Source organism: Beta vulgaris, chromosome 7 (genome assembly GCF_026745355.1).
Source record: "Beta vulgaris subsp. vulgaris cultivar EL10 chromosome 7, EL10.2, whole genome shotgun sequence".
Taxonomy (NCBI): domain Eukaryota; kingdom Viridiplantae; phylum Streptophyta; class Magnoliopsida; order Caryophyllales; family Amaranthaceae; genus Beta; species Beta vulgaris.
In genome coordinates this window covers 28,753,984-28,780,039 of record NC_079208.1, presented here as the reverse complement: position 1 = coordinate 28,780,039, position 26,056 = coordinate 28,753,984, and the positions used below count along the sequence as shown (strand labels likewise).

The 26,056-nt window shown below is 37.9% G+C and overlaps 2 protein-coding genes and 1 long non-coding RNA gene across 10 annotated transcripts in view; all 3 read left to right on the top strand.

Annotated features, from left to right (window-relative positions):
• Window positions 1-20,735, top strand: part of LOC104898961 (uncharacterized) — a 28,274-nt gene extending 7,539 nt beyond the window's left edge. The window contains exons 3-11 of one of the 8 annotated variants that reach the window (XM_057396372.1): window positions 2,703-3,224; window positions 3,376-3,538; window positions 5,544-5,866; window positions 5,935-6,060; window positions 6,147-6,280; window positions 6,369-6,472; window positions 6,659-6,747; window positions 6,946-7,067; window positions 20,309-20,735. In XM_057396372.1, the coding sequence (XP_057252355.1) occupies window positions 3,388-3,538; window positions 5,544-5,866; window positions 5,935-6,060; window positions 6,147-6,280; window positions 6,369-6,472; window positions 6,659-6,747; window positions 6,946-7,067; window positions 20,309-20,381 (1,122 nt within the window). In that variant the 5' untranslated portion in view covers window positions 2,703-3,224; window positions 3,376-3,387 and the 3' untranslated portion in view covers window positions 20,382-20,735. The other 7 variants (XM_057396371.1, XM_057396369.1, XM_057396368.1 and 4 more) reach the window with 7 other exon arrangements.
• On the top strand, window positions 7,076-14,608 carry LOC130592193 (uncharacterized). The gene is made up of 2 exons (XR_008970421.1): window positions 7,076-13,374; window positions 13,425-14,608. It is a non-coding gene; the product is annotated as an uncharacterized LOC130592193 (long non-coding RNA).
• A 1,969-nt stretch (window positions 20,736-22,704) lies between the features above and the next one.
• On the top strand, window positions 22,705-24,174 carry LOC104898964 (protein SRC2). Its single transcript, XM_010686107.4, has one exon. The coding sequence runs from the start codon at window positions 22,919-22,921 to the stop codon at window positions 23,969-23,971; it is 1,053 nt and encodes a 350-aa protein (XP_010684409.1). The 5' UTR covers window positions 22,705-22,918; the 3' UTR covers window positions 23,972-24,174.
• The last annotated feature ends 1,882 nt before the right edge of the window (window positions 24,175-26,056 follow it).

Below are 26,056 nucleotides of genomic sequence, written 5' to 3'. Positions count from 1 at the left end.
AAGAGGCCGAAGTCCCTCCTAATAACTTGATTTTACCCACCAATTTTGTGGATAAAAACTCTTCCTCTAGACCCATTCTTTTTATAGACAAGGATCACTAAGAGAACTACTCCCTCCACTGACACCTTTTGCCACCTCACTGATTATCCTTTGAGATTCTGTTAATTCCACATTCTCCCCCCTTTTCTTCTTCTTACCATGCCTTGCATATGTCAGCAATATTGGAGGCCTTGTCCCATCTTGATGTGTTGCATTACCCCGGCCCAAAGACTCACCTTGTCCTTAAGGTGAAAGTGAGGGCACCACTATTGGATTGAATGGAACTGTTTCCATGTAGCCTCAAATGCAGGGTCTGCTGCCATTTAATAGGAACTTCAGTGATCTTCCTAGCAGCTCGGCCTACAATACGTACATCCAACACCTCCTCATTCCATGTTAGGGGAATTGGATGGAGGCGATTTAGCCTGTATGGGAGCATCTTCCACAGCTCTCTTGAGTTGAAGACATGAAACACCGCGTGCAACTTGCTGTTGTACGGCAGTTCCAGTTTATAAGCCACGGTCGGTACCCACTGGAGAATAGTGTATGGCCCGTAAAAACTTTGCCACAAGCTTCTTAAAGGGGGGACAAGCAAGGGTTTGCTGCCGGTAAGGTCGAAGTTTCAGGTAAACTTGGTCTCCACCTCGAACACAACTTCTCGACGCTGAAAGTCAGCATACTTTTTCATTCATTGCTGAGCCTTAATCAAATTAAAGCGTAATTCATCCTCTATCACATATCCTCCAAACCAGTGTAACATAATTCTCTAATCTCCCAGCGAACTGTCATCCGGAAGAAGCGAATAATGGTCGGTTTTCGCCTATTTTTCCCCATTTTGGTCGAATCGCGAACTGAGAAAGCGAATCACACAGCGAATTGTGTTACATTGCTCTAAACAATCTACTGGAGTATGACCCTTGCCCAAGTGAAGGATGTGGGATGGGTCTCGACCACATAAAGCTTTGAAAGGAGTCATCTTTGTCACCAAACGAAGATAGGTGTTATAGGAAAACTCCACTCGATGCAACCAGTTTCCCTGCATGGCTGCCAAAAGCAAAACAACGGAGTTAAGACTCCAAACACTTGTTAACAACCTCAAAATTAGCCATTCGATTGCGGATAGTACGTCGCAGGGAATTAAAACTCTCCCGTGCCGTACAGAGCGGCCGTTCTGTAACGGAATTTGGATTTGTCGTTCCGCAAAATCCCGTTACGGAACGCCATAATAAAATTCACATACTTCTCGCCGCGTTGTCCGTTCCGTAACGTGAACTCTCCGCGTTAGAATGCTTTTATCCCCGTTACATCCATTTTTTTCGAACATTGGCCAAATTCTTTCTATGATTTAATTATACAGTTGATGAAACATGATATTTTATTAGATTTGATTATATTATGTTGTAATAATGCTTCATAAACTAAAAAAATGCAAATAAGGTTTAAACATATTTATGTGAATTTTTTTAAAAAATTCACGCTGCGTCAGCCTCGAAACGTTCTATTTCCCCGTTAAGCTGTTCTCGCGACAACGTGACCGTCCCGCGAACGCGACCGCGACCGCGTTTTTTTTCTTTGTACATCATGCTCTTGTGTAAGTTAGTGCCTTGTAAGCGGAACATCTCCTTCCAAAATCGGCTCATAAAGACTTTATCACGATCTGATACAATCGTGGTAGGAAAACCATGTAGCTTCACAATGTCTTGAAGGAATAACTCGGCTAGCTACAGAGAGAGCAATAAAGGGGTTTAAGCCTTAAGGGTAAGAATTGTGTATACTTTGAGAGTTGGTCCACCACGATCAATATAGTGTCATACCCCTTAGAGTTAGGCAAGCCTTCAATGAAATCCATGGAGATTTCGTCCCACACCAAGGCTGGAAGGGGTAATGGTTTCAGCAACCCGGCTGGATTGGACGATTTGTGTTGTTGACAAACTGAGCTTTTCATAACATAAGCAATAACTTCCCTCCTCATGCCTTACCATAACCAATCTGCTATCCTTAGAGAAGTTTTTTAAGTCCCAGAGTGGCCCCCATGAATCATGATATTCCTTCAACAAGAACGAAATAAAAGAGGAGGACTTAGGAATGATAAACCTTTGTAGAGTAATTTACCATCCTCCAAAGAGTATCCCAAATGCTTCTGTAACCTCTCCTTGAAGTCGAGAATTATTTGTTGTAATGTCGTTTCCCCCTCCATTTCCTATTGCAAGGTTACCCAATTGATCACTTGGGTACAACACTCCCAATTCCCTCGCACCATGGGACTTTTGAGACAAGGCATCTGCAACTCGGTTTTGAAAGGCCTTCCTACCTATGCGAAAAATGAAAAAGAAAAAAACCACATGCACATTTTATATCTCCCCTCGGTTTAGTAGGGCTGGTAATGATAGTGAAAAGATGTGGTGGAATTTTTTTTCCTTCTTTCTTGGTTTTTTTTTTTTTTTTTTTTGGGGGGGGGATGTAGAGAGGCTGAGGTAGTTGTGAGTCGAACGTGCAACCACTGACACATTGCCTTTCGAGCTCTATGTCCATGGGGATGCCAATTTTTTTTTTATGTGCTGTATCGTTATTCTGTAGTTAACTAGTTATCCTACATTATACTAGAGATAGTCATTTATGGATAACTGTGGCATTTATAGGACTGATTGATGTCTCTTATACAGGTTTCCATCAGGTAAACAAGAAACGGTGTTGACCAATACTGAAGCTTGTCTGCTATCTTTGGCTGATTCCAATTCATTCCATGGACTTGGTGACTTTATGAATGCATGTCTGGTGTTTACTTTTTGTGATTTGTGTCACTGTTCAAATTATTGCAGATATGGAGGCCACAGAGATGGAAAAATAATGTCATAATGTCTATACTTAACACCCTCCAAAGCAAGGAGTGGTCCAGATCTTAAATGTGTGGATGATTGTACAGAATGAAAGGCTTTAGTTGTTGAATTGTGCTGTGCATACATGCATATTAAAGATGCTGAGCTTCATATAACAAATTCTATTCTATTTTATTCTATTCTATTCTATTCTTTCAGAAGAATTTAGGTTTCTCTTCTGAAGATGAGGTGGAAGTACCAGATTTTGACAAGGGAAACCTTGATGGCAAGAATAATATTGGAATTGACTTCAGCTCAAAAGCTGATGATGCCACTTGTGATCCAGATGCATGGAGTCCTGGTGGTAAGGTAAATGGTACACTGTTACCTTCTACATGATTGTGATTCCTTTTTGAGAAGTGAAGATCTGTTAATATGATACCCTACTGATTTACCTATTGTTGTTCTAGTAGTGGCATTTTTGAGTCTAAAAGTCTGGTACCTTAATAATTTTTGGTAGAGAGAGGGGAAGATGCTTTTCAAATCCATCACAGCTGGGGATAAAGTGTCTGAGATGCTTGATCAACATACTCAAGAAAATGAAAAGCAATTTGAGCCCTGCACATCTTCTGCATCTGATAGAGAGGCTAGAAGACTGATCAACAGAATGAAAATGCCAGAAGGTCTGTGTGCAGTCCTTTCTATTCCAAACACAAGAATCCTGGTATGGGTAATATGTTATAATCATGCTTATCTTGCTTTTCAGCCAATAGTTTGGGGGATTTTATGTTATGCGTATTATTCTTTGCAAAGCTGCCAAGCCTAAGTTCATTAACTAATTGCGCAGTTATTCCAATTCAGTGATTTATTCTAATGTTATTTAACCTAGAAATACATATTTATTCATTTTTAGTCAATTTGGCTTACTAATTAACTGCGAATTTAGTATGGAGGATGATTGCAATTTACGGTTGAATTATTGTGCAACCAGGGGAGCGAGAATTACCTAACTGTGAGTGCTTCTAGTATTATCGTCAAGAAGAATGAAGAATTTAACCAAGATGTTTCACACTCAAAATTAAGTTTGGGTCTATTAAATGGAGAGGAGCATGTGAAATACTATGCGACTGTAACGTGCCTTCATGGCTGAAAGGGTTTTTTTTTTTTTCTTTTCCTTCCTATGATACTGTCATTCAGTCAACTTTGCTGTTAGGGGTTGAAATGCCAATTTTTTAAGAATGTCATGGTACAAAGATGATTATGGAGAAGGTGCGTATGTTTAGGTGGATGTTATGGTAATAGAAGTGATAGAATATATAATGAAGAGATTTCTAGTTGGGTCAGAGTGATGGGTATAAGGATATGATGTAGGAGAAATGACAACTATGGTATGGACATATCCATGTAAGCCAACGCTTACTTCAGGAGGCACCAACTTGTGGCATGGGTAGTTATGGTATTGTAGATATAAAAAGAAGAGGTAAACAAAGGATATTTCATTGCATATAATTAAAAGGAGCAAGATTATGTGAACTAATAATGGAAATGACATCTTGGTTTGTGTAGGCCCGTGCTATCATTTTGGGATCAAGGCTCGACTGTTGTTATTAAATGGCTCTAAAAAGTGCAGAGTAAAAACAAAGGGGAATATTAGGTACCCTTGAACCTTTAAATAATGCAAGAGGTACCCTCGCGTTTCAAAAAGTCACACTGTTAACCTTATGTTTCATAACAGATTCACCTTATATACCCTTAATGAATAAAAAAGGTAAAAGATGGCGTTAGTTAACCTTTAGAGTAGTTTAGTGGAACGGATGGAATTTGTTTCTCTCTTTGTTCCCATAACCCCTTCCACCCGTCTCAACAAATTTGTCGTTTTGGTTAATTGCTTTGAGGGTTAAATAATGTTAATATTTATGATTTGATTCATTAAGGGTATATGGCGGATTTGTTACAAACCTTGTGTACACGGTGTAATTTTCAAAATGTGAGGGTATTTCGTGCATTCTTCAAAAGGTCAGGGTTAAAGAAGAAAGAAGACGTAGTCGAAGAAAGTGAAAGAAAAAAAGCAGTCAAGAGTTTGCGAGATATGCAAAATTGAGATGTCAACTAGAAAGTGTGTAATGCGATTCCTTCTATTTGGGTCATCATCCTAATAACTACATCAAGTTTGTGGCATATTCATTCCTGAGATACTGATGAAACTTTCAAGGAAGGAAAGATCAAAGTGTAGAGACTGGACTTCCTGATTTTGTTATCTTGTATAGCCAACATAAGAATAATTTTACTTGAGTGAGTTAAATTAGTTGTGTACAAATTCTTGGTTCAGACGGTCTGATTTCGTCAGTCCAGATATTTATTACATAAGAAATATTAAAAGTTGAACAAAATGTGGAAAAAGTTACTCATTTTACCAGCTATTATTATCCGTTACAAAGAAAGGGTAATTTTTTCCGTACTTTGCTTAATATTTAATGTGCTTTCTGTGTAACTAATATGACCAAATGCTCTTAGTCGACTTTCTGACCTAAGACCTAAGACCTATTGTTGCTTGTGCTCCCAAGTCTTATGTCTAAACTCTGAACTTTCATGTTAAGATATTTATCTTGTCAATCTAGCCTGTCAAAGAAATGCAAGCCCTTGTTGAACTGCAAGTGAAAAGATTTGATATGAAGGCAACTGCTGCAGGTGGCAGGTGTATAACTAAGAGGAGGCCCTCATCTCAATTACAGCCACATAAACAAGGATATTTTTGGTCTGTTCTGAAAGACAAGGATCCCAACTCATCCAGTGATGACAAGTTACTCTATGAAGCTGAAGCCAGTGATTATCAGCCAATAGACAGAACTAGTCCGGTACTTGTTAGAGGTTGTGATGGCGAGACATCAAAATCAAGTCTTACATTGCCAATGGCAACAGCTATACAACATGATCACCATAGATGTTCTATGGCTGACCTTCTGGACAGCCTCCAGGGAAAGATCAGGAATCCACACTTGAAGTCAAAACTGGTATCTCATTTTCTATTTATATTTTCTTTTTACACTCTTGTCCTTGTCTGATGAATTATATGCTATAGGGTGGTAAAAGAAAAGGGCAGGGAAAGCGTGATACTGTCACAGGTATTTCTTCGTCAGGCGAGGATATAGGAAGTGATAAAGAGTCTTGTGAGTTTATAGATGCTGGATTCTTAACAGACAAGGAGGTATCTCTAGGTTACTAATTATAAGATTCTTTTCAGGTGCCTTAAGATATCTTTCTGCTGAATTTAATTCTTCATCCATGTTTTAGGAAAATTCTCAAATTTTGGAACTTGCAATAGTGGAACCTGGAAGGAAGACAATGGCAGACAAATTCCAAGAAGCCTTTGCTTCTGCGTCGATGGATGATAGGAGACCTTCCTTTACAGTAGTAAAACAATCCAAGTGAGTGTTGGAAGTAGGTAAATCTAGATAAAATCTTTCCATGCAAGTATTTTTTACCTGAGCTGTTGCCTATATTTGTTTCTGAGAGGTGCAGTGCTGGGCTCTTTGGAAGGTTGCAGCATATAATGCAACGGCAAAAGGAAGAAGATGCAGAAGTTTTGAAGAAGGTGCAGAGTGAAGTTTGTTTGAAAGGTGATGGCATAGCGTCTGTTGCCTGTCGGTCAATTTTATGACCTTTTCTTTGTTGCACAATTTCGGTGTGGTCTTTTTTCCCCTAGTTAATAGTATAAACAAATTCGAGCAGTTGCGTCATTTTTGTTATTGAATGGCCTCTTGCCCAGAAACCTGGCTCATTATTTTTGGTTTTGTTGCACTCAGATGAAGCCAGGTGCATTGATGTAAAGATATTATCAAGATCCTTTGATGCAAAGCTCAGTGTCTGTCATTGCTCTCTACTGAAAAATGAGGTTATATATTCTTATCATCATCTTCATACTTATTCAGAAACCCCCCTGCCGAAGATCCTTGTTAGGCACAAAACAGGGAAGAATGGTTTATTGCTTGTAGCCCAAGGGAGATCAGGATCCCTGTTTTGTTGCATTGCATGCTCAAATGAAAGGGCAACCTGTTTACCCTTCCCCCCCTTTTTTTTCCTCAAATCGCAGAGTTCTCTTCAGAATCCCCAACAGGAAAATATTGGAAAGATATGGACAGTCATCTTTAACTCAAGGGTTTGTGGTGATGTTGATCTGGAAGTAGGGAACCTAATTCGTATCTATCCACCGTGGTAAGTATTGATGTCATTTACCTGCAAAAATGTTGTTTATGGTGCTTGTGCTTCTTAATTCTATATGGATTGTAGCTTCACTACTTCTTGTGGATGAATGCATGGAATATTAAAATGTCTTCTTACTGGGTTCTAAGTAATTGTGGGCTTGTGGCAATGGGATACATGTCTTTCCCCCTTTCTGTCGAAGGTTCATCATAGGGCCTTGATTCTTGAAATGCAGCTGATAAGTTAATTTTCCTAAGGAGATGAAGGGTGGGCCCGACATAGAACTCCAAGCAATCTGACAAGCATACACAGTCACACAAGAGATTGCAGATCTATAGGAGATTTCTAAGACCTCTAGGGTCTATTGTCTTCCCCTTATTTATGCTTATTTTCTTAAAAGAATAAGAAAAGTTGAGAAAAGTTCAAAAAAATGGTTCAGAAAAAAACAAGGAAAGTTAAGAAGAAGAGTTAAAGAAAGTTAAGTAAAGTTCAGATGAAAATAAGAGAAGTTCAAAAAAGTTCAAAAGTTCATAAAATATAAGAGAAGTTCAGAAAAAAAAAGATAAGATAAGGTAGTTAGGGTAAAATAAGATGAAGAAAACAGACCTTAGTGTGGTTTCTTTTTAAATATAGTAGGATTTAGGGTATTAAGTATTAATAGATACATGGTGATCGAAATGAAGGATCTGATGATTTATGAGCCGGAATATCCTATTCAACAAAATAAAAAATGAGCCAGAAAATATGTTGTGGGTTATGAGATCAACCATCAAATTACTGCTCCGTTTCTAAATACATGGAACTTTGAAGATTTTGCACTCTTCAAATACTAACTTTGACCGTATTTCAAACTTTTATATAAATACAAATGCTATCATATAACATATTACTCCCTTTGTATTTTTTATTTTACTCACTTGAAATCTTGACACTATTCATAATTATAGAGAATCTTCTAATATTTTCTCAATATATAAGAAAAAATTTAGTCATGTGGGGTCTTGTTTGATTCGTCTTAGATAGTACTTTATTAATATTTAATCGTTGTAATTTTTAGTAATATGCAATAAGTCCAAGAAGTGCATTGACAAACGCGCAAAAAAAGTTGGTAAAGTATTGAGCTACAGAGGGAGTATTGTATTAGTCTCAAAATGTATTTTCAAAATATCAATTTTTTGTCTGTTTTACTAGTCCATAATTAAAAGATATCAATAGCCAAAATAGTGCTTTGGCTTGTGTGAAGTCAACATGTTGCATGTATATTGGAAATGGAGAAAGTATATGATATGAAATTGAACCAAATTGTGATGCACAAAGCTAGTGGGTGCAAGAAATAAACCATATTTATTCACACAAAGTAAAGAATGATGGAAGATTTATAGCCAAAACTATTATTCAGAAGGAGAGGCTTGCTATATTTGAACACTATGAACTCCATTTCTTATTTAACCAAACAAAAAAAACACAAAAACAAGAGTTTCTCAAAGACCAAGGAGACGAATGTTTATTTGATAATATCATCCGAAGCTAATTAAGACTCTAAGCTACTCCTTTTCTGTAGGGAAGCATTACATAACATAAGTAAATCCTAATGAACTTTTGATCTTGGCTATCGGTTACATATTTGAAGGCTAGGATTATTTTACTACAAGCTTAAGGAAGGTAATTATACAAAAAATTGAACGTTTGTTGTCCAGGGCCTAGTGCATGACCATGGGCCTCGCTCCCCCCAGCCTAGGAAGTTCACCAGAATATCCTCCATAACGGCCTAAATTTGCTGGTGAAGTAGAGCTGGAAGAATCACATGACCATGTGTTGCTCTGTTGAGCACAGTTTAACTTTAATTGTGCATGACTTGTTTGTTTCTAACCCATTTTGTGTGCATGACGCCATGACCACTTGTCGGGTAGCCCTTGAGCTCTATTTTCATCTCCAAGTGATTCTGTCTCCAACGGAGTGATAGGAAAAAACCGTTATGACACTCTTAAGTTGGCTCATGCGCTGAAGATCAACTATTTGTACACCTTTCGACTCTAAGCTTCCCAAAAATTTTTGTTTAAACCTTCTAGCAACATTTTAAGCCTTTGCCACCAATTTACACAACAAAGAGCCCAAATAAAGTTCAAACCCAAGTAATAAGCTACTCATTAGAAATGAAGTCACCCAATAAGCAAGTTTTTCATTCATGTTACCATCAAGAGAGCGGGGTTAAGAGCACCTCCAATTTCAAATCTGGACTTGAACCGATGCTCCCACATCACTAAGAAGCAGGAAGCTGTTATGAATTGACATAGCTTGGACACCATTAATGATAAAGATTAAGGAAGAAATAGAAGATTTGATTCATAAACTGAAATTACAGCAATATAAAGGATAATTACAAGCTTTAGAGAGGCTTGTTCTCTCCCATTGAACTCTTAAAAGCTCACCTAATTTCTTATCAATATTCAACATAATTTTTTTTCTCTCTAGTTAACCCTATATATAGAGAATTTTCTTTAGCATGCCTATCTAGCTTATTCCCCAAGCTAACTAATGAAGATAATATCTAATTACCTTTCCAAAATCATAGCATTACCGGCCCCACAAATTTCCACCTTTATGGGTAGTAGGTGGCACTCAATTTTCAGCCTCGGTAATGGTGATCAGTGCCATCCTTGATGCCTGGCTTCCATTGCCTTTGAAGCTCCTCAGTAGTGAAACCTTATATCTCCCAGAAAGCACATCTAAAAAACGCTATATGGAAATGTCATGAGGTGGAGGTAAGGTTTGTATGAAATTGGTTTGGCCTGATTTGGGATGGTAAGGATGTGGGTCAAAAATAATTGAAATTTGGCTTAAGGTTTGGTTGTAGTGCATGGTGTCAAAACAAGCCCGCATCGTATCGTATGGCCCATATCGTAGAGGTTTTCAAATGCATCGAACCGTTATTACCTGCATCGTAAAGGTGTAAAAAAACCGCATTTTAGGCGGGTTTCAGGGATATTTCAAGTTTTAAGCCAATAATTAGCGATACGACAACCGCATCATCTTCATTTTCGCATCACCGTGATCGTTACCGCAACTGTGATCGAAACCGTATTTTCAAACTATGTTGTAGTGATGAAAAGATATGTTGGGTGGTTTGATTGTGCAGGGTAAAGATGAATTTTGGAGGTAAAATAATGGGTGGAACGAGTAGTAGATAGGCTGGGTGGAATATTGAGGTGTGAGATGGAATAACTGGGTTTTAAAACTGAGATGAGAAAAGTGGGTTTTGAAATAGGAGATGTATTGGGTAAGAACGTGGGTTGGGTAGAAAATTGGGTTTAGGGAGACAATACGCAATCTTGGGCCCAATCATATTTCCTTGCGCTTGGAAAATAGAAAGGGGTAGATTTAACAGTGGAAATGGGATAAAAATGATGTTGGGTTGTAGAATGGATTAAGGGGTATTGTGGGAGTTGGCCGTGCTTCAATGAGCCAAAGTAAAAATCATTTAACGAGTCAGCATTGGACTTATTAGGGTAAAAGGAGTTACTGAGATGCAATGTAACGATTCCTCTGCCATGAATTTCTTCCCAAGTAGGGAACGCAATGGGGTGGGTCAAGTAGGAGACCTGCCCCATCCCCGCCAAACCTAGACTCATCCCCGCCCCACTTTGGCGGGATGGGGATTAAAATCGTACCCGCAATGGGTGGTGGAGCGGGTGTGGATTTTATGTTATACCCGCCCCATCCCCGCCTGCCTCATCCCACCCCCGCCCGCTCCGCATGTTTATTATTAAAATTCTATTTATATACTTATATTATTGATAATTTTATCTTGCAAAATATATATATGTGGGTATAACGCGGGTACGAAGCGGGTGTGGGTGCCCATGCGGGTGGTGGTGCGGGTATGAAGTACGAAGCAGGTGCAGGTACCCATGCGGGTGGTGGGGCGTGGATGGATGTAAATACGTACTTGGTGGAGCGGGGATAAGTCTGGAACTTTCCCCCGCAACGGGTGGTGGGATGGGGATGGGTATGGGGATATTATGCGGGTGCGGGTGTGGAGGTACCATCCTCTGCACTCGCCCCGCCCAATTGTCATCCCTAACCCAGGAATAGGGGAATTTTCTAGAGTCACCTTCTTCCACAAGGCAAAAGGCAAAAGAAGTAATTCTTCTCCCCTGCTGGTAGTATCCAATGGCAGCTGCCTTCATTCCAACCTCCGACCTTAGTTTTAAAAAGCGCGCCCAAGACGTCTAGGCGCAAGGCGAGTGAAGGTGTTGAGATAAGCGCATCTGCGAGGCGCAAAACGAGATGTGCACGGAGGCGCATCAGGTGCACACTTTTCGCCTCAAGGCGCGCGTGTGGGACACGTCACGTTTTTCAGTTTAAAAGCTTATTTCCTGTCTCGACATTACCTTGGCCTAGACCCTAGAACTCGAAACTTCTCCCTGCCTCTAGTTCGCTGCTTGCTTTTCCTCTTCGCCGTGGTTTGATGTCATCGCTGGTTACTGCCCTTGCCTCTAAGTTTCTCTTCTCTTCTTTTTCTTCTGGGTTACTTTCTTCTTCGTATTTCTGTTCTTATTTCTTTTCTTTATTTCTTCTTTCTTTCTAATTTATTCTCCACGCATCTTTCTTCTTTCTTTTTTTTTTCCTTGAGGAAGTCAGTTCATTTCTTCTTTCTTTCTTGTTTTCACCACACATGTTTCTTCTTTCTTTGTCTTTCTTTTTTGTTTCTTTTGAGGCACTGAGTTCATTTTTTTTTTTTCAAAGGTAATGATGCAGGAAGTTTTATATTTAAAAATCCATTTACAAGCTTCTCTATTTAATTAGTTTGAAATATTATTTCAATTATGTTTGCTTTTCTTTCTACTTAGTACTTTGCATCATTGCGGTATTCTAGCGATGAAAATGCTTTCTTATATTCTTTAACATAATATCTATTTGATTGAAGTATGATAATGTTTCTATATTTGATTTTTAAGTATTTTGGCACCAAAGGTGTGCCTCGCCTACGGGATGCTTGCGCCTTAACCTTCCCCCTTTTAAAACTAAGCCTCCGGAAACTCCTAGACCCCACTTGACCCACTGCCTCCAGTACCCCCTCTATCGAAGACTCTTCACTTTAGTTTATTCATGAAATTACCAGTCCCTTCTTGTAATCTACCACCACGTAACCTCACTCAACCACCGCCGGTAAAACCATCCTGAGATCAACAAGACTGCCTCCAAATTGTCTGCCGAACAAGTCTGGTCGACTTTCACTTGTGTGATGAACTCCAAGATCCTTTAAATCTGACTCTTCCTCTTCAAACATGAGCTGGTGTCTTTCCTCTTCAAGCTCCTCTTGAAAGTTAAGGGTGGTGTTCTGAATCTCTTTTGTTTCTTCTACCAGTGTCTCTCCTCCGACATTTGGTGAAGCCTCTATTGGCCACACTCGACTCATCTTCGCCAGCGCCCATTGTACCTCCACCATAGCTTGCTTCGCCGCCTTGTAAGAAGATTTTGTTAAGTTGATGGACCTCTCTTCCACATTTAAAACTCCGGTGAAATGTTCCTTCACCCGATCCTTCAATTCATTCCACTTATCAAATGGTTGTTGCCGGTGTTCCTCTCCGAACCACCGTTGCACTTCGCCATCCAGTGCTATTATGGTGGCCTTTAGCTTTACTACCTCATTTAACTGAAAAAATCGGAAGAAATCCTCGAATTCCAGAATCCAACTCATCATAATTTCTTCCATCAAGAATATGAAGCTCCCGCTGGATCGTTGCTCTTCTTTGAGATATGAAATTCCTGAATCTCGTTGGTGTTTGATGTAGGCGAAATCCTCTCTAATCCACCTTTCCATTTGTTGTGTTGCACTTTCTTTGGCGACATTTATTGCAGATTTTTTTTAACGAAAAACTCGAAAATCAGCACTCTAATCTCCCATAATTGTTTTGCTCTGATACCATTTGCTATGAATTAACATACCTTGGATACCATTTATGAAGAAATAGGATATTTGATTCATCACCTGAAATTACAGCAATATAAAGGATAGCTACAAGCTTTTGAGTGGCTTGTTCTCTCCCATTGAAGTCTTAAAAGCTCACCTAATTTCTTATCAATATTCAACATAATTTTTTCTCTCTAGAGTTAACCCTGTATATGGAGAAATTTCCTTAGCACGCCTATCTAGCTTATTCCCCAAGCTAGCTAATGAAGATAATATCTAAATTACCCTTCCCCCTAATATGGATTCATAGCAGAAGATTCCATTGTGCCTCTCAAACATGTTTATTGCAGGTGCCTACCTTGTTCATCAACATTGTTACACCCTTGCGGGGAAATTTGTAGCAAGGTTAGAAGGAGCTTAGCAGTGCTATAAAGAAGCCTCATACCATGTATGAGACTGAGTCTGAAAATAATTTTTATTTATTTTCTTGGCAAGTATAAAATGATTTAATTGATTTATGAAAACCAAATACAACACAACAAAAAATTAAGGAATTCTCTTTGAAAAAGTAAGTATCCAAAGATCCCCCCCCCCCCCCCAACCTTCTAGAAAGGGTTGTGGATAGGACACTTCATGTGCTAAGAGAAACCGAAAAAGCTAAGAGATCAACATTTGTCTAGCATCATCTGAGCACCTACAAGAAAGTTTAAAAATAATCTGCCTCATAGCCTGCTCCACAGACGAGCAATGCTGCTGAAAAATCTTCAAGTTTCTACCAATCCAGATGCAGTAGATAGCTTCAATGAAACAGGAGATGTGAAGTCTTGCTTGGGTATATGAGGACCTCTAGAAATCTGCAGTAGCTGAAGAAAATGAAGCCAAATACTACTAACTGCTGATGTACGGCATTTTAAATCCTTTCATTACGGTAAGACTCTGGCTATATAGAGAACGGATCTCCATAGAACAAGAGTTGCAATTAAACATAGCTAGAAGTGTGCTGAAGTGGTATAATATTCATTTTGACCCAAAAGCACCGCAAGTCAGAATGAATCGGAGAGAGGGGAGAAGCTAGAAAGTTTCCTTCTTAAATGAAGTATATGCTTTTCTGGTCTCAATTAAATCTTCCTTTGCATCGTGCCCAAAATTATGTGAGCTATTCGAAGTCCCGGAGCTATTCGAAGTTCCTGCATCTGGCTGGTAATTTGAATTTATAGAATTATTATCGTTGCTAGTTTCCTCGGGATTAACATGGCCAGTTGGAATATTCCCCACCTTTCCGACTGCACTTTCACCGTACAAATATAAGCGATTGCTCATCCAGAATTAGGATGTGTATATTCAAGAATAGGAAATTGCTCATTCATTATGATGTAAGTGTACAAGGTTGCTCATTCAAAACTAGGATGTGTGCTTTCAAGAATAGGAGATTGCTCATTCACCATTCTGTAAGTGTACATTTAGATATAGGATGTTACTCATTTTGAACTAGGATGTGTACATGCAAGAATAGTAGATTACTCATTCACCATTTTGTAAGTGTACATTAAGAAATAAGAGATTGCTCATTCAGAACTAGATGTGTACATTCACGAATAGGATTGCTCTCCCTTCAAAAAAAAAAAAAAAAAAAAAAGAATAGGAGAATGCTCATTCACCATTTTGTAAGTGTGCATTCAGATGTACAAGATTGCTCATTTAGAACTAGGATATGTACATCTAAGAAGAGGAGATTGCTCATTCACCATTTTGTAAGTATGCATTCAGAAATAGGAGGTTGCTCAATTACAACTAGGATGTATACATTCAAGGACAGGAGGTTGCTAATTCACCATTTTCTAAGTGTACATTTTTTTTTGAAAGAACTTGTACGTTTACATTTAGATATAGAAGATTGCTCATTGGGAACTAGGATGTGTACATTCAAGAACTGGAGATTGCTCATTCACAATTATGTACGCTGTACTTTCAGAAATAGGAGATTGCTTATTTAAGAAGATTGCACATTCACAACTAGGATTAACCTACTAATTGTTGCAGGATACAAGGTATCTGCAGAATTTAAGCTAAGAACATAGGGAGAAAGAGAGAGAATTAGAAATTAGAAGAAGAGAAGAGGAAGAGAGATTTTTATTATCATTCAGTAAGTCTTCCAATCATACAATCAGTTATATTTATACAATTGTAATCAGCTGAGTTAACTGATTTGTAATTGTCTAACTGACTAACTACCAGCTACTAAGCTTAGCAGCTTATTAACTAACTTTCTCCCTTAACATTCCTTCCTCCTTAAAAGGATTCGACCTCAAATCAATGTACTGAACAATTAAAATCAGGAAATTAGTTTCAAAATCAGCTACTTCCCAAGAAGCATCAGACTCAGAGGCTCCTTCCCATTGAACCACATATTGCACTTGAGCTTGATTGTGGACCTTGACAACCCTTCTATCCAACAACACTTGAGGTCTAAGAACAGTACCAACATCTTGTCCATGAAACCAGTGAGGAATGTGGGTAGCAATAGCCAGATTTCCATGAAAAGCTTTCAGCTGAGAATTTTGAAAGACATCATGGATTCTAGCTGTAGCAGGAAGTTTCAGCTTATAAGCAGCTTTACCAATTGTTGCCTGAATTTGATAGGGCCCATAATACTTAGGAGATATCTTCTGATTGCTTCTTTGTTGCACAGATTGCTGTCTATATGGCTGAAGTTTCAACCACACCAAATCTCCCGGCATGAAAGATCTTTCAGTGAGCTTTGCCTAAATGAAATTTAAGCATAGCGATCATTTATTCTCTTCTTTGTAGGCTTCTATCCACCTCATCTATCTTAGATTCCCCTAGAAGGTATGGTAGGTATAATGTAGGAGGTTGTCCATAAACTACCTCATAAGGAGTCATCTGAGTGGCAGAGTGGAAGTGAGTGTTGTACCACCGTTCTGCCAATGGAAGCCAAGCATGCCACTCCTTGGGGTGTTCACTAGTCATACATCTCAAATATGTCTCCACACATCTGTTCACCACCTCTGTTTGACCATATGTCTCAGGATGATGATGATATGATGATAAGTGAAGATAAAAGGAACTCAGTGCCATGCAAGCCCTGCCAAAATTGGCTGAAGAAAATAGCATCCCTATCAGTATCACTGACTATACTTCTAGGCCATTCATGAAGCTTGAAGACATTATCCAAGTAGGCTTGAGCTACTTGCAAAGCTGAATAAGGGTGAGCTAAAGGGATCAAGTGATCATATTTACTCAGCATATCTACCACCATAAAAATCACCTCATACCCACCAGATTTTGGCAATCCAGTAATGAAGTCCATTGAGACATCCACCCAAATAGCTTATGGAATCGACAAAGGCTGTAACAAACCAGGGCTTGCAGAGGGATCATACTTAGAAGCCTGACAAACCTTGCAAGTTCTCACAAATTGCCTCACATCCTTGCTCAATCCTTTCCACTGGAACAGGTTCTTGACTCTCTTGTGATAGTCAAATCTCGACCAGAATGACCACTCTCTGGAGAAGAATGCAACCAAGTGATGATCTTAGTCTTCAAATAAGCATTTGGACCTACTATTAGCTTCCCCTTTATCCTTAAGAGCCCTTCTTGAAGACGGAAATTTATTACGGGTTGATACTGTTGTAATTGTTGCACAACATCCTTCAAACTGTCATCAAGTAAATAACTAGCTTGCAAACGCTCAGTTAGACTGGAAGAGACAATGGAAATGGCCATACACATAAATCCGACCCTTGAACTTTAGACAAGGCATCTGCCATTTGATTTTCTTTTCCACTTTTATACTTGATTTCATAGTCAAAGCCCATGAGCTTAGACAACCAAAAATGCTAAAATGGTGTTGATATCTTCTGCTATAAGAGCCACTTCAAGCTCTTTTGATAGTATGTATCACAAAATGGGTACCTACCAAGTATTGCTCCCATTTTTGCACTGCAAACACCATGGCTAGCAGTTATTTTTCATAGACAAACAGTTTTTGCCATTTAGAACCCGATGTTAAGTCAAAAACTGCGGCCAAATGATTCCAATGAGTATCCTTGTTTTATCTATACACTAGGATATCATCAAAGAAGACGAGCACACACTTTCTTAACAAGGGTTTGAACACATTGTTCATCCATCCTTGGAAAGCAGCAGGAGCATTTGTAAGGCCAAAAAGCATTACAAGAAACTCATAATGACCTGTGTGTGTCTTAAAGGCTATTTTGTAAATATCACTAGCATGTACCCTCAATTTATGGTATCCAGCCCTAAGGTCCAGCTTGCTAAAGATTGTAGCCTCAACCAATTCATCAAGAAGCTCATCTATTACTGGAATGAGGAACTTGTTCTTGATAGTGTTAGAATTTCAGTCTCTGTAATCAACACAGAGCCTCCAGGTTCCATTTTTTTTCCCAACCAAGACAATTGGGGATGCAAAGGGACTGGAGTTATTTGTATAATACCCCTATCCAACATCTCCCGCACCAACTGTTGAATGATATCTCATTGCTTAAGTGAATACCTATAGGGCCTTATGTTCACTGGTTTGCATCCAGGTTCCAGAAGAATTGTGTGGTCAAACACTCCCTTATAAGGAGGGAGAAGAATAGGATCTTCAAAAAGATCGTGGTATTGTTATTCTAACCTCTCCAAGTCACCAGAACATGAGTTAGGAGAAGTATTGGTGGACATGTCTGTCACCATAGACATGAAAGACAAGTCTCTCACCTGTAGGACACACAACTAAACAACATGACTCATCAATTTTGATGATGGTGCTCCTTCAACCATTTTTACCTTCTGAGGATGAATTCCTTTCAATACGAACTGACTACCATTCAGCATAAAATCCATCAGTAATGCTTTAGAATCCCAACAAATAGGCCATAGAGTAGTTAACCATTGCACTCCAAGAACTATATCACAACCACCCAATAAGGTCAATAAAACATCAGCTTCAAAATGTTGACCTTAATGCAACTGATTACCATCTACTGCTTGAGAAGGGATGGACTCAACATTACACCCAAGTTTCTTAGCTAGAGTCAGGTCTAGAACTTGAATCTACTAGAATATGGAAGAGTTTATCCTTCACCATGCCCTGCACTCTCATAGTCTGTAAATTCTGATTTCCAGAGAGAGCATTAACAGTTTTCAGAGGCTCAATATCAAGATCATGCTCACTTTCTTCATCACTGTCACCATTTCATCTGTATTTTCAGCAATCTCTACTGCTGTTGAAATTGTTGTAGGCTTAAAAGCCTTCACAAAGGGCTTAACTCCAGATTCCAATCCTCCCACAAAGCTCCCAAGAATGTATTCATCAGGTATTGAATGATGATGCTCTAATATCACAGAACTTAAATCTTCAAACTCATCAATGCAGGTTTCTAATGAATCAGTTTGTTGTAGCTTATTAAACTGTTCAAGAACATTAAATGTTGTGTCAACTTTAAATCTTGCTAACAAGTCCACTACAAATTCAGTCCAATCCACATTCTTCCTCACAACCCATTTCTCAACCTTGTCAATCATGAAAAGTGATGCTAAATCAACCTTTTGGTCATCAGGTATTTTGCACAAATGAAAGCATTTGCTACATTTTTTTGTCCACAGTATACAATTAGAACCATCAAATTTTGGAAACTCCAGTTTAGGAACATATCCCAAAGGTTTAGGTCCTGTCACTCTAGGAATTCTAGGACTTCCCTGACCTCCTTCACCACTTGGAGTGCCATTCTCAGTCATCTGGTTCTTCAATTCCAGAATTAATGTCATCAGATCATCAATCTTCTTTGACTGATCATCCACCTTCTTTGATTGAGCATGAAATTTCTGCTCTAAAGACTTGATTTGTTCATCCATAGGACTGGCAGGTGCCAGTTTTAAGCCGTATATGTAATTGAGGTATTAAACACTCAATTACAAGAAGAAATTCTCAAATTTCTGGAAAAGAAATAGGGTGTAAAATTGGCTGCAAAATACTCAACCAATTTCTGTAATTTCTAGCTTGACGGAATCGAGAGATTATAGAGATTTATATGAACTGAAAATCTCCAAGAAACAAAATTTTTCTCACTTTCGACAAAATAGGGTGTTGAATTTGTCTGTGAAAACCTGATGTGGTGATTACAAATTTTGGTTCAATAGCACCGCAATCTCACAGAGATTCTAATGAACTAAAAATAAATCAATTTGGATAAGTTTTGATCGATATGCTCTCATACCAATGTTGCAGGATACCTTTAGAATTTAAGCTAAGAACATAGGGAGAAAGAGAGAATTATAAATTAGAAGAAGAAGAGAAGAGGAACAGAGATTTGTATTACATTCATTAAGTCTTCCAGTCATACAATCAGTTATATTTATACGATTGTAATCAACTGAGCTAATTGATTTCTTACTGTCTCACTGACTAACTGCCAGCTAAGCTTAACAACTTATTAACTAACTTTCTCCCTTAACACTAATTCAAACAAAAACATCCAAATTGTTTTGCTTTCCTCCAAATTAAGACCTTTGTTTGTTGCAGATATTTTTTTACCTTGTTTCCTCATTTTGCTTTCCTCCAAATTGTGGAACAAAAATAAAACAAAACTTGAGAAACCCTAAATCCTAATGTCTCGTTTTTCACCCACGATTGAGGAGAAGCCAAAATCAACTTGCAATTTTTATTTTATTTTGCTCCACCGATTTCTTTCTCCAAAATTTGCTACAATTTCGCCAATTTGTAGTGTAAGTTTTGTTTTTTCTAAGATGAAGTAGTTCTTGTCCTGGACGATATGCTCGGGTTATTTATCAACTTAAATTTGAAGTCTTCAAAAATAAAAATAGTATTTTGTCTTGAAATGATTTTGTCGCTCACAAAGACCAACATGAGTATTGTAGTATAATTGGTTAGTATATTAGCCTCATATGAGAGGTCATGAGTTCAAGTTTTCAAACAAATATTTTTATGGCTTAATGTTTCATTTGATTGTGTAGGGTAGGGGAGGATACATATGACAGCAGAGCATTTATTTGTCTTGAATTTTAGATATATAAGATATATATAGATGTGGAGTTCAGAAAAGTAGCAAGAGAACGTTGTATTTCATGTAGAAGATTTGTAGTTCAAAGAATATTTGTCTTTCTCAGTTTTGGAAAGAATGTGGGCCTGAGGAAAGCCAAATATCAAAGTCTCATCTAAAATAACCATAGCTAATTGGCTATCTTGTAAGGGTATATAAGTCTTTATACTCTTTTGTTCTATAGAAAAACGTTTGGCCAATAAGAGTTTTTCAAGTGGTAATGCTAATGTACGACATTCTTATGAAATTATTGACAGGAAAGAGGTACAGGTCTTGCGAGGTGGAGAGATCATGATTCTGACCACATACTTTTCTCAAATTTGTACGTGAAAATTTGATACCAAACGCCCTCTCATATACTTTGTGTACGAGGTTGGGATGGAGTAGTGGCATCGCTTCCTATCTCATATCCCTAAGATTTAGGGATCAAATTTCATGGAACTCATTTGAGAATTTTCCCTTATCTCACTCAAGTGAATTTCTTTCATCTATAGAGTTGAAGCCATGATTCCTTGGTGCTACATGTAAACAATCATCTAGGCTAATTAGATCTCTTTCTCCCCATACACCTTTGTCTTGTAATTTGTAAGTTGGACCCAGACATGCAACCAGCAGATGTAATAAATTTTTGAGAAAGGGTGATGAATATCATATAATAGAGCACAAAGATATGTTTTCATCGTATGTATCAGTTCTATGTGAAACATCATTATTATCTCTTTGGTATTTTGTTTGTTTCCATAAGGACTCACAGAAAGATACTTCTACAAGAGAAATCATGTATGGACTACTGTCTTGATAATGTTTATAGTTGTTAAAGAAATGGTTGGGAGTTGGGACTAGTTGAAGAACCGTTTCCTATCAAACAAGTAAAAAGGGCCATTTAAAATTCTATTGGTATATATTGGGTTGCTAAATGTCATCTTGTTTTTTTCTCATTAACGCTCCGAATACATACTTTTAATGTCTTTATACTCATATATATATTGGTATATATTGAAAGGCATCATTACGTCGCCACATCTCCTTCAACCTTTTCGTTTGCATTACGTGCAACTTTTCCGGCCACATTATTACATTATTAATATCAATGAAACTTTATAATTCATTTAATAAAAAATGGCTATAATGACTTGAAAATGTCGAAAAAGAGCTCAAGCACCTAAAATAGGCGCCCGAACTTGTGGTCAATCACCTAAAATAGGTTCCCAACCACATGTATAGGCGTCTGTGCCTCTGGTTGGACGCCTATTTTAGGCGCATGAACACATGTTCGGGCGTCTATTTTAGGTGCCTGGGGTGCTTTTTTGGCATTTCCAAGTCGATTTCTGGTAAATTTTACTCTAATATGAGATGTTCTAATAAAGTTAAATAAAATAAGTCCAAATAGGAATTGAGACAAAAAATGATTACCCTCGTGCTAAGTTTTTCGAAGCACCATGTTCAAGATATTCTATCAGGTTTATTCGAATTTTTATAATTACATTAGTGTTTCCCTGTAATATAGCGAGATGGTAAAAAAAAAAACTTGAAGTCGTTAGAAAACGTAAACTTGTCGGAAAATTTTGAAATCTCGTAGTCCTTCAATGGAGGAAATGAAAGGGATGAGAAAGAGAGAGGGAATGGAAGAGGTGAGGAGGATGGAGGGCGGATGGAAGGGGAATGAATGAGGGAATGGGGAACGGAGGGGAAAGAGAAGGAAATACCTCATATTTTTATACGTCATTAGGAAAATCCGGTATATATGAACCCCATGATGAATTTAGGTTGGCCTTATTAAATAGAGGATTCTTTCACCCGTGTGAGAGGGGGTTCAGTTTATTTTTACGTCTCATAAAATGGTATCCCTAAATTTGCCTCAAGTTGCAAGTAATCTTGATCTTACCTATGTGCTCTAATATTCCATGCTATATTATAATTCATCACCCTTATGATATACCATAAAACTACATACTTCCTCCGTTTAAAATTAAAAGCATCAGTTTCTAAAAACGACAATTTCAAATTAAATGGAACATTTTACTTCTTTCTATTCTTGGCGAAGATTTTGAGTGTGAAATTACAAATATAGCCTTATTAAAACTAATTACGCCTTATTAACTTAGTCACATGCCTTACTTTTTATGTGGTCCCACTTTCTCTCTCCTTCTTAACTTAGTCACATGTCCTTACTTTTTCTTAATCTCACCCTAAGAAATTTTACCTAGGAGAATATGTCATCCAAATTGTTGCATTTAATTTGAAACGGAGGAAGTATATGAATTCCGTGCTAATTCTTCTCTTTATGGAATTTTAGTGGAGAACGGTTTTTCTATGTAATTTTTTTTTATGTAAAATAAATAGAAGGATAAGTTTTAGATATTTGCTAATTTGTAATGTTGTAATGTTGTAATGTTTGTAATATATCCTGAAATAATTATATTATTACTTTTATCTATTAATTAATTTAATTCCTCCATTTCGATCCGTGAAACTCTGGAAGGGTGTTGGTTCCAATTGGAAATTACTAGGCAATTTGCAACACCCGTGTCCAACTGATGATGACTTTACTCCCACCAATGCCAAAAGAATGGCTCAGCATTATCCCAAATACTTTCAATTTCATTTACTTAAGATATTTATTATTCTCCCGAGGAAGATGCTTCAAACTTGGACGCGTCAAAACCGAGTACGACTTATTCTTTACGCCTCACATAAAACCCATTAACAAGATTTCCTATAAATCATCTCCTATACATCTGAAAGTCAACAACTTTGTATCATCTTTCTGCTCTCCTCTCTCCTTAATCCTTATATATCTCTTCATCTGTTTTATACCATAATCTCACCATCCTTGCAATTTGTAGAATTTTTTTTTATAAAAAAAAATGGTTTTGAAAACCTTGGAACTCACTCTGATCTCTGCAAAAGATCTCAAGAATGTCAATCTTATAGGCAAGATGGATGTATATGTGGTGGTTCATCTGTCTGATGATCCTAAAAACAAGCAAAAAACTCCGGTTCATCAAGATGGTGGGACGAATCCGTCATGGAATTATGTGATGAGGTTTACTGTCGATGATGCTGTTGCTGCCAAGCCTGGCAAATATGTTGTATTAACTCTGAAGCATGAGACTACCCTTGGTGCTGATAAAGATTTGGGGGAAGTTCTTTTACCCCTTAAAGAGTTGTTAGAGGGCGTTAAAGATCCTAGTTCTCCTCAATTTGTGACTTATCAGGTTAAAAGGGTTTCATCAGGCAAGGCTCAAGGTGAAATTAAGCTATCATATAAGTTTATTGACATGGGTCATATTAATAATAACATGGGGGGTGTATATGATAAACCTGCTCAATCATCTAGCAGTTCTACATCCACACCATACCCACCACATGCATACCCTCCTCCACCTGGTGTTGGAGGATATGGTGATGTGTACCCGCCTCCGCATGCGGCAGGTTCTGTCTACCCACCTCCACATTCGGCAGGTTCTGTCTATCCACCTCCTCAGAAGTCTGAGGCATCACAAGCAGCAGTAGGGGTGCCTTATGGTATACCAGAAGGGTACCCTCCGCAATCACATGGGACAGGGTACCCTCCACAAACACACGGGACAGGGTACCCTCCTCAATCACACGGGACAGGTTACCCTCCTCAATCATCACATGGGATTCCATATGCAGCAGGAGGAAGTGCACATGGGTACCCTCCATATGGAGGGTACCCTCCCCAACAGCCTGCTGGTGGGTACGGGTATGGGTACCCTCCACCTGGTGGGTACCCACCTCACGCTCAAACCGGTTATGCGCAAAAGCCACAGAAGCCAAAGAAGAACAACAAGATGGGAATGGGATTGGGAGCTGGACTCTTAGGAGGAGCTCTTGGTGGACTTGTTCTTGGAGAGATGATGGATGATGCATTTGATGTTGATTGTGATTTCTGAATATGGTTCAGCTCCTGTTTTTCTTTCATCTTTTCATAATCTATCTTTATATGTTTTACTTTCAATTGGGGTTTTTTTTTCTTCTTTTGTTTTTTGTTAATAATTTTGAAGTTATATCTAGTTATGTCGTTGTAAAGAATTGGTTTGCAGATGTTTGGTCCAAACTTGACACTAATTAATTAACTCCTACTTAGGTTTTTTTTTTTTGGGTTTTATGTAAGCTTGTTAAATGAGGATCAATATTACTTTCTCAGTTTCAGAATCTATTTTGGCTGTACAGAATTCTAATCAATTCATCCCAAGAATGACATCTAGGTCTTTTAAATCGAATTCTATCAAATCATAAGGAAATTCACAATCTTCAATCTTTAGAGGCAAATTTATAAACTTTGGTACATCTTATGATCTCTCCAATAAGTATACTCATAAGCAAATCAATCACTTCAAAATCTACCAAGCTAAGACTCTTAATGACAGACGACGGCACAACGAATAAGTCGCTCTAGAATCAAATAACACTTTAACTAAAACGAAGTTAATATAAAAGATACCAGAAATTACGTTAGCCGTAATGACAGGTTACTAGATCTCCCTTACCGTCTCTGCTAGGGTGGTTCTTGTTACACTCCTTACAATTGTAACTCCCTCAGACTCCATTTCTATTCTTGTTAAGGTTTCCTTAAGTTCCTTCAGCATGGACATCTTTTCTTTTCTTAAATTCTACCGCATTTTGCTTATCACGCCTCAATTGAAGACCATAAATATGGACAGCTTTCCCATAAACAACATCTAAGAACACAAAGGTCTCACCATCTAACCCCAATCGAATTTCCTCAATTAAACCTTGCTCAAACTTTTGAGTCTTTCATTCCTCAGTAGTTACTACCTCAGGTGCAAACCTCAATAGTGCTATGAACTTACTGTAATACTCAGTAGACAATCATACTCCTCATCCTAAGGTTTATGAAATCCTGAGCCCTTTGCTTTCTCATAAATGCACGGTAAAATTTTTCTCTTAAAGCAGCAATGAAGGATTCAATTAAACTCTTCCACAACACTAAGTCTAGTCCCATTCTCTTTCCACCATAAGTCAGTCTCATCTTTCAGATACAGTACAACTTGACCTACTTTCATACCCTCAGTACAGTTCACCGCCCCAAAGATATTTTCAAATTCCATAATCCAATTCTCTAAGAAGGTAGGATCAGCTTGCCCCTTAAAGAACGGTGGTTTAACCTTGGCTAGCCTCTCAAACATGTCCCTAGTAGAATCGGGACGTTGAGCTCTTTCTTGAGTCAGTTTCTTCGCCAAAAGGCAAATAGCAGTAGCTAAGTCGTTAACGTTGGCCATTCTATTTCGCGACCTTAAATTTAACGTAACTCTACTTTAGGTTTCGATACATAACTTACATGTCATTCTCTACAAAAGGCAACACTTGATTTGGCCATACAATTATCATGGAGTTACTATAACACTAAGTTCATACACTATGTACCATAACAATCATATATTCATGCATGAATAAATATCACATAAATAATCACATAAGGGTCAGATGCAACCGATCACAATAATTAAAGAAAATATTCCCCTTTTCGTGTACTAAAATATATTCTCACTGAACTCAAATAACTGAATAATAACTTTTATTCCTCAAATGATAATAAGAATATTTCTCCAATCCAAAATAACCAACTTATTCCTCAACAATATAAAGACGTTCAAGAAGGAAATTTAAATCATTGTAGCTTAGCTACTTATTTAACTACTAACCTTAGAACACAAATAAATACTCTATGGAGTTACATTATCATTCCTTTCCTTATTTTCTTTATATTTTTCTGGAGTAAGCATTTAATCTTCCAAGTCTCCATATTCTTCACTAAAACAATAATAATTTGAATTCTTGGGTCTAGTAGATCTTCGAATCCTTTTGAGTTAAGATCCAACCTCTTCCAACTCTACATCACTCTCACTGATCAGATAAGATCTTCAAGTACCACTATAAATTCCCTTTCGGGTTTACCCTCTAATATAATCAAACTCTTGAATTACTTCATCATCGCTATCAGGGATGCATACTTT

Coding starts and splice junctions, on each gene's coding strand:
- LOC104898964 (XM_010686107.4), top strand. CDS start 22,919: ATGGTTTTGAAAACCTTGGAACTCACTCTGATCTCTGCAAAAGATCTC.